General features: G+C 42.0%; 1 protein-coding gene across 1 annotated transcript; it reads left to right on the forward strand.

The window, feature by feature from the left end:
* The first annotated feature begins 6,144 nt into the window (after nt 1-6,144).
* Nucleotides 6,145-9,155, forward strand: dmrt3a (doublesex and mab-3 related transcription factor 3a). Its single transcript, XM_026344240.1, has 2 exons — nt 6,145-6,621; nt 7,811-9,155. The coding sequence occupies exons 1-2, from the start codon at nt 6,222-6,224 to the stop codon at nt 8,830-8,832; spliced, it is 1,422 nt and encodes a 473-aa protein (XP_026200025.1). The 5' UTR covers nt 6,145-6,221; the 3' UTR covers nt 8,833-9,155.

Genomic DNA, 9,155 nt, shown 5'->3' on the forward strand with positions numbered 1-9,155 from the left:
CAACTGGGCTGCATCTGTAGTTTGTTGTGTTTTTAAAAAATTTTTAAAGATAAATTTGCTTCCTTCATCCCATTTTCCATAATGTTTACCCTTTGGTGACCAAACCGAGACGTTGATTCATTAAAACTTAACTTTTTGTCTCTACAATATATAAATCTGTCCCAGTGAATCTAGGTTTTTATATTAAATTATACAATAATGTCATAAAGGCACAGAACAATTCAAATTCAGACACGTGAAATGTTCTTGATGGATAAAAACAGGTGATTACTGATCATCAACACCTGACCACCTCACCAGGGAAACTGCTCCAGGTGTCTGCCAGTCTCTCATTAGGAGGTAACAAAAGGGCATGTTTCTCTGCAGCAGTAGCAACAACACTTTTAAAGAAGAGCCGGCTGCAGGAGACATGTTTGCTTATGTGTTCCAGCCTAGTTTTTAATATGACTTTTTATTTTTTCTTTGGTTTATTGTAGTTAATTTTATGAGATTAATGGAGGCTAGAAACCGTTCATTTATTTATTTGTCCTAAAGATGAACATCAAATTACTCAGTGGGAGAATACAATCTGTCACAAGATAAAATCAAAGATGAAAAAGAGAAAAGGTGGATCAATGTTTGAGAATTCAGGACAATTCACAAATTTAAAAAGACATTTGGTTCAAAACTGATAAGTCATGGAAATGCATTATGTAGAAATAATAATATTCAGTCTCTATCATTTTGTTCAAATAGGTCACAACAGAGAAGACAAATTAAAAGTGGTGACATTGGCCCACATCTTTGTAAAAATATTACAAAGTACAATAAGCCAAAGAAAAACTGATATATCTCTTTGCTGGATTCTTAAAATGTTAATGAGGAGACTCAGTAAACTGATTTCTGGTAAATAGGTGATAAAACAAAAAATCAAGAATTCGGCAATGGTTTTCAGACTGAATGATGATCTGGAACGTCTTTGCAACCAAATACCCAAGATCAACAAGCTGCTCTTCATCTCTCCAACTCCACCACTTGTAGGGAGAATAGCTGAAAACTCTTGTGAAGGTGTGCAAGCACCTTTCAGTTTTTCTACAGCAAACATCACATTTGAATTATTAGAAATGCTCGAGTCCTTCACTCTAACAAACTCCAGAATAAAAACTATATTTAAATAAAAGCATCTTGCCAAAATTAAAAACATGGAAATATAGAAATGTTTGCAAAACTATTCATATAACAGTAATAGTTACATTCTGCTGGGAATGATTCTGCGTATTAGAATCTCACTCACACTATCCTATTATCCTGATCCAACACCTAAAACCATCTGTAATTGCCAAACACCAAACTCCGTCCAGCAGCATGGAAGTATCCATGTCATGTCTAGTGACTTGCAGCTGCGTGTGATCAGTGTCAAGATAACGCTAGAGTGGCTTCAGGACAAGTGTCCGTCTGTCCTTGAGTGTCCCAGCTAAAGACTTAACCACATACTGTACAACTGCAGAGAGATCTAAGGATGGGAGTTCAGACTCTTCCCATTCAAGGAAGAGGAAGAATAGGATAATCTGCCTAAATCCAGGTGTGAAAACCTTGTAGAAAACTGTCACTGAAAAAGAAAGACGGCAAGAAAAAGTGTGTGTGAAGCTTTTGGAATTTCATGGTTTTCTGCATTAATTTGTCATAAATGTGATCTGAGCTTCATCTAAGTCGAGTATTAACGAATATAACGTTCCTAAAATAATAACACAAAAAAAATCTTACATTTATTGAGATTGACCATAGGATAGTGCCAGTGGAATAAGGATGTGAACCCTTGGAATAATGACCTCCAAAAAGCTGATTTGAGTAAGCCATTAGCATACCTAGAAGAGAATTAGCTTAATTAGGTGTGGACTAGAGCTGCTTCGACTGAACTTGTTTTTGAGTTTGCTCCACACAAGAAGATTAAGCTTATATGAGCCAAGCCTTGCCAAAAGGAGCTTTCAGAAGATCACTGCATATCATTATGAAAGCATCATCCCAACTGTAAAGTATGGTGGAGGAAACGTCATGATTTGGGCCTGCTTTGCTTAATTAAAACACTGAATCAAAGAATTATTTTGTGTTATTTTAGGCATATTATATGAATTACTACTATTGACTTATATCACAGTTTATGCAGAAAACCATGAAATTCCAAAAGGTTCACATACTTTTTCTTGGCACTGTAAATGAGACTTCAGCTTTATATTGTTAACTTTCACTTTTTCATTATGGGTTATTGAGTGTAGATTCATGGGCAGCAACAAAATGAATAAAAGTGATGAGAGATTTATTTAATGTGTCAATAACTAAGCATTTTTGCAGAAACCTTTTCTTTTTCCCTGGAGGCTGGTGGGAGTGAAGGCTGATGTCTGAATGATGCTCTGTGATTTCTACAAACGTCTCACCAATTCAAGGGTCCAGCTAATTCCTCTGTAGGAGCTCAGTGTCCTGCTTCCCTGGGGAGACTTAAATCAGCGCTTCTGTGACAGGACTTCTGAGTGGCAGCAACGCCCACAATCAGCACCTAATAATAACCCCACTCAGCAGAGGTCAGCTCCTCCTCCCTCTCTAAAGGGGCCCGGCTGGAGAAGCTTCCTCTGCTTATATAAACATGACGTCCAAGATGCCGAGTTAGTGCCTGAATTGTTAACTGCACAAGCTGTGATAATAGGTAATCAGATTTTTTAAATGTTCACTCACTCATTTTTAATTTGTTTAATTTGTGTTTCTGCACAGAATTGATATACAGGGTCCTCCTTGTGTAATAGTCTGAGCTGCACTTCCAGATGCAGCGCTGAACTGTTATTAGTTAATTTCAATGATTTCTAAAGTATTCCTGACTTTGTGGCTGTATTCACCACTGACCGTTTCTCATGCAGCGCCACCTGAAGACCTGAAAGTCGTCACATTGCAGTTTCAACTTGGACTTTACGCACTGAGCCCAGAGTCTCTGACTTTTTTTCTAGATGATTAAATCAAATTCTAAATCTAAATTATTTGTTTAGAAAAATATTTTTGAACTAACAAATAATTCACAGATGAAGTTTGACACAAACTGGTCACATCTTCCCGTTTCCTGTTGTCAGTTAACCTGCTCGTTTTAGAATCATCCAGAGCTAATCTCATATTTAGTTTCTCTCTCCCACTGTTTTTGAACATTTTTTTTTTTTTAATCTAAGTGAACAAATAACAGATTTGAGTCATTGTTTTTCTATTGTAATCCGTGAGGCAGTGGTTTTTATTAGACACATGTAGTTTTATGCTGAAAGCACAATTTTTTTCACACTACAACCTAAGAGTTAATACTTCTATATATAAATGATGATTATGTAGCATGAACACTGTTAATTTTATTTTTTAAACTCTTCTAAACTTGAACAATATGTTCAATTATCTTCTCGTAGTGCTTTAACTTAAGGACTTTTAGTCTGAGATGTGCAGCAGGGCTTTATTCTTATTTACCCACCAATTGAAAACTTTCATCCAAACCAGTGGAACAGAGACTATAGCAATGAAAACAGAAAATTAATTAAATTCACTAATCAGCATTGTGATTATTAAAACTGATGTGCTGCATTGTTACCTTAGACAAAGGTAGAAATTACTGTTACGAGTAAGAGTTTTGCATTCAGACTGTTTTAGTATCAAAAATACAGTTAAAGCTCACTCTCCTAATAAGGTGGAGCTGATTTCTAATAAATCGTGTGCTGCTGGGAAATTAAATCTGCTAAAGTCAGTAGTGTTTTGCTTGATCACACCTTATTTCTAAAAACTTTAATCACTGGGAGCCTCTCCATTGACATCCTGTCTATAAGAGAAACTGCTGCAGGAGACACAGATATATATAAGAAGGTTCATAACATCTTAACATCTCAAACTGACATCTGCCTATTAAGAAAAGCTGCAGCTGCTGAGTCAAGATTCATGTTTGCAACTGAATAGAAACATGTGAAACTCTCTCAAGGCAGCAAGAAGGAAGTATAAGCACGTTGTGTTTGCACTGTAATCAGAAATTAACCAGACTACATAAGGGCCAAATACTATCAAGGATTTGATGAATTTCTGCAGCTACTGGTTAAATAATGATGTTCAATAAAATGAAATCACAGGCTGCACATGAACGCATCAGTTTATTTAAAAACAATGAGTGGTTATCATTTGTATAATATGTAAATATGTCGTGATTTTTGCTTTTGAAGCCAAATTGAACAAATATTTGTTGACTTGATGATCAAAAGGAATAAATTTCACATGGACTGGTATATACAAGTATTTCATGAAGGAATCTGTTCAATTTAATAGACTATTAGAGAAATGTTTGTAGTATGATTTTGATTTTTAATATTTCCCACTGCACTAATCATCTTCAGGTTCATCTCATGACCCTTTGACCTTCATGTCGGTAGAACATCACTTAAAAGTGGGATTAACGTTGAAATGTACTAACCAGCGTGTTTTCCTCATCATATGTGATTTAATTAGTGTGTGTGTGTGTGTGTGTGACCTCAGTTCCTCCAGGGCCTAATGTGATGACAGAGTAGCGGCCTCCTAACACACGGTATCATTACATCTAAAGGGGAACGCGCGCACACGCACACGCACACGCTGCGTTTCGTCTTCCTCTGCAGGAATTCAACACTTTGTGCACACTCAGCTCGCTGTGCATCAAAACAGAAAAAAAAAAGAAAAGGCCAGGCCTCATGCAGCCCGTGGCATAAACTTTTATTCCGGTTTGTGTTTTACTCTTTATCAACGAACAACATGAATAAATTTATTACGCGCTCAGCCGCCGTCTCCCACTCCCACAAATCTACTCGTCCGGCACAAACTGCAAAGCCACTCTAGTCACCTTGAAATTTCCTCTGCTATTTTCCAATTAAAAGCTTAATAGCCCTGGAGACGGGCTTCATGTGGGGAAGTTTACCGTGCTCTTATTCTCTGGAAGCCGCGCAGCTCGGATCCCATTATTTGCTTGAATAAACCTATTTACGGTCAGAAACGGGCCCCGGCTTTGTCCGGTGTTATGTTTCAGTGCCCTCTATTAGTCCAGCAGAGGGGACAGATCAGCATCCTCGACATAGTTCCCAAAGGGCTTTTTACACATGTAGAGACCTAATCATCTAAGTTATGTACGATTGTGTAAAAAGGTGCGAGAAGCAGCGCGCACACGTTTTGTGGGAATTAAGTCTTAAAGCCTGGAGGCGACAGGGAGAAGAAACCTGGACCCGAGTCCACAGATTGAATTAAACACAAGTCTTTGAGTTTTATAGGTGCTCGAGTTATTTCACAAATCCCAGTTTGGACAGCTGATGATAAATATTTGAATATTCTGGGATCGACAGTTTTTATTTCATACAACAGTGTTAAAGTCATTGTTTCATTTCCTGCATCCTGCGTAAAGTGCGTCCGTTTTGACACCTGCAGATTCTAATGAATGAGTTAATATATTAGTTTGGATGTGAACATGTCTTTTCACTGTCTGGAGTTTTGATTCTATTGTAACTTTCAGTGTTTTTGTCTTTTGTTAAGTAAACCCTCGTTTTTAATGTCCTGTTCCAGGCCTGTCCTGCAGTTAGGACGTGTCCTGCAGTCATGTTGCAGCTTCAGTGTTGGTCTTTAAACTCTGCCAACATGTTCAGCTGCAGCATCCAGTCTTTAAACTCTGCCAACATGTTCAGCTGCAGCATCCAGTCTTTAAACTCTGCCAACATGTTCAGCTGCAGCATCCAGTGTTTAAACTGTCTCCATGCAGGAGGGCAGATCTGTCTTCTGGAGTCTTGACGGAAACGTTTCCCTGATCTCTCAAAGTTATTGTCCCGTTGTAAAAGGAAACTCTACAAACGTGTGAACCACACAAGGAAACGCAGGTTCTTCCATCCTGACTGGCAGATTTCTTTCGCCCACTTCAGCCTCACGTAGACTTTTTTTTTTTTTTTTTTTTTGCAGCGCGCAGACGCTTTGACGCGAGTGACAGCGTTTGGTTACTCGGCTCCATAAGTGCGTGTCAGCCTGATGCATATCTGTGCTGTCAGCCGAGGGAAAGGTGGATCCCCCACTACAAGCCAACACCTCTTATCCTCCTCCTGTCATGCGTGCAGCAGAGCAGCTCCATCTCTCTGACTGCTGCTGCTGCTGCTGCTGACAACACTCCCACCCCGCCTCAACTCTCCGCAGATGCACTTGTGCGTCCTGGAAAACACGCTGCGTCTGACAGAATGAATGGCTACGGGTCCCCGTACTTGTACATGGGGGCTCCGGTGTCCCAACCCCGGGCCCCGCTCCAGAGGACCCCCAAGTGCGCGCGGTGCAGGAACCACGGCGTGTTGTCGTGGCTCAAAGGTCACAAGCGCTACTGCCGCTTCAAGGACTGCACCTGCGAGAAGTGCATCCTCATCATCGAGCGGCAGCGCGTCATGGCGGCGCAGGTGGCGCTGCGCAGGCAGCAGGCCAACGAAAGTCTGGAGAGCCTCATCCCGGAGTCTCTCAGAGTGCTGCCCGGAATTGGCATGGCCGGCTCCGCCGAGGGGAACCAGGGAGCCCCGGCGAGGACCGAGGAGCTGGAGCTGAGGTGGAGCAGCACGGAGCCGGTGCAGGCCGGAGCACAAACATGCACAGGTGAATACTAAATAATGAAGAGTGTTTATGTTCCTGTTAAATAATAGTTATGAAGTGAAGACGGTGTTTGAAGAGAGACGAATTAGAAATAAAATAAATACCACAAATAATGATAAATAAACTACAAACTGGGACAAAAAGATCTCATCTACAGCTGTAGGTCAGTACACTGATATAAAACTGGACATAAATAGGTTTAATCATGTTCGGATGGCATCTTGTTTGATGATTTCATTTATTTTTAACATTTGTGTGATTATTGTTTCATATCTCGAACACATTTTCAAATATTGTGGTTTATTCAAAACTGTTGTAAAATCATCACAAAGAGAAAAATATCACTTTATTAATTAATCATCGAGGGACGAAATTAAACAACATATAAACTAATAAAAGAGTGAAATAAATGCACAGTTACTGTTATATCTAACTTTAAAACAAATAAACGCATCAATGTATTATTTAGAATAAAATGAACCAGGCGTGTTGTGATCAAGGTGAAATATGTTAGTGACATTTCACAATTGGGAAAAGAAATAAAAAATGAATTTTATTCTAAAGGTAAAAACATTTTATTTAAATTGATGTTTTTACGTTTTTAACTAATTTAACATTTTTATATTTATATTTATATTTATTGGCTATTTTCCTGGTTATTATTAGGGAACATGAGAGTATTTTATTTTTCCTTTTATTCATTAAAACATTAAAGATAAAATTTAATATAAACACAAAACAACAAACGATTATTCCATTAATTATTGCTGCGTATTACACTTTGATGCTGGTAAATATTCTTTTAAACTAGTTTATTATCGAGATAATGTTTTAAGCATTTGTTCAGGATTGTTCCACATCCTGAAGACCTCAGTCAGGTCTGATGACTGCTGGTGCAGCAGCTGAGACACAAACGCAGGAATCATTTTTCAACTTCAGATGAATTGTTTATGTAGGATAAAATAAATCCTCCAGGATCTCTGTGTTGGAGACAAGTTGACAAGCGATTCATTGGGTTTCTTTTTTGTCTTGAGGGAGTTTAAACCCTGTGGGATCTGGTTTTAATTCAGTAAACGTTCAGAGAAGACGCGTTTCTGAAGTCAGATTAGTGTCTGAGTCGTTTATGACCACATCAGCTGAATTGTGTTTCTTGTCCAAACGTGTCCAAACTTTGTGCGTCTTCGTCTGACAGAGCCGGCGGAGGACGGAGCCGACGAGGTGTCAGGAGGTGAGAACGGAGGCAGCTCCAGCGAGAAGGAGCAGGACCCGGTCAGCTCCCCTGAAGGCTCCAAACCAAACTCCTGCTACACCCCGGAGCCCCCGGAAACCCCCTCCCACCAGGAGGAGAGCCGCTACGGCCACTCTAAAGCCGGCAGCGCCGAGAAGGAACCCAAAGCCGAGAGTCCTCAGAAGTATCCGCTGAGCCCCGGAGAGCAGAGCGTGCTGATCGAGGGCCTGGCCGGATCCATCAACCTGCCCTTCAGCCTCCGAGCCAACAGGCCGCCGCTGGAGGTCCTCAAGAAGATCTTCCCCGCTCACAAGCCTCCGGTGCTGGAGCTCATCCTCAGAGGTTGCGGGGGGGATCTGGTGGGGGCCATCGAGGTGCTGCTGTCCAGCCGGGGCCCCGACGGGAGCGCGCAATCGCACGCTGACGCGCACCCGGAAGCCCTGGTGCTGCCCTCAAACGGACACCTGTTCGAGCACACGCTGGGCTCCTACCACCCGGTGTCGTCCTCCGCAAAGTGGTCGGTGGGCTCTGCATTCCGGGTCCCCGAGTCCCTCCGGTTTACGTCCGACTCCGCTTCGGGCGTGGTGTCCACGGGGCCCCTGGGGGTCCCCCTGCAGCACCCGTCTTTCCCGCAGCCTACGCGCTACCCGCTCATGCTGCGCAACTCTCTGACGCGCAGCCAGGCCAACCCCTTCGTGCACAACGACGTGACTCTGTGGAATACCATGGCCCTGCAGCAGCAGTACCAGCTCCGGTCTGCGGCCCAGTACGTGTCTCCTTTCTCCCCCGCAGCCCCTGCTGGCCCCGCGGGGTCCGTGTTCCGCAGCTCCTCACTCCTCCCCTCCAGACCCACCGAGGAGCAGCGCAGTAGCATCCAGGAGGAGAGCTGCACGCTGGGGCACAAACAGGGCCTCTACTCCCCCGATGAGGAGTACGAAGAGCGCTCCGACTCCGCAGACTCCCGCATCCTGAACTCATCCACATAAACCACATGCGGATGATGAACTTTTACAGCGGTGGAGAACCAAATATGTATTATTGTGAAAGGACATCCTGTGTGTGTGTGTGTGTGTGTGTGTGTGTGTGTGTGTGTGTGTGTGTGTGTGTGTGTGTGTGTGTGTGAGGAGGTGATGTTGATCCTCTAACATCACGCCTCATGCTCAGATGTCACTTGACTTCACCAAAACAGCTGAATGTAACAGACTGTGCTCACTCGTTTTATTTTGAAAATCCATCATGTCTTTCCTGTAAGCATGTTTATTACTGTGAAAACCACTGCATGTCCAGCATATGCCAAATAAATCTTAGT

The sequence above is a fragment of the Anabas testudineus genome, chromosome 9 (assembly GCF_900324465.2).
Source record: "Anabas testudineus chromosome 9, fAnaTes1.2, whole genome shotgun sequence".
NCBI lineage: Eukaryota > Metazoa > Chordata > Actinopteri > Anabantiformes > Anabantidae > Anabas > Anabas testudineus.

What these genes read in the sequence shown, in the direction of transcription:
- dmrt3a (XM_026344240.1), top strand. Translation starts at nt 6,222, where the DNA reads ATGAATGGCTACGGGTCCCCGTACTTGTACATGGGGGCTCCGGTGTCC. An exon ending in CGGAGCACAAACATGCACAG is followed by an intron (nt 6,622 to 7,810) that starts GTGAATACTAAA and finishes TTCGTCTGACAG; the next exon opens with AGCCGGCGGAGGACGGAGCC.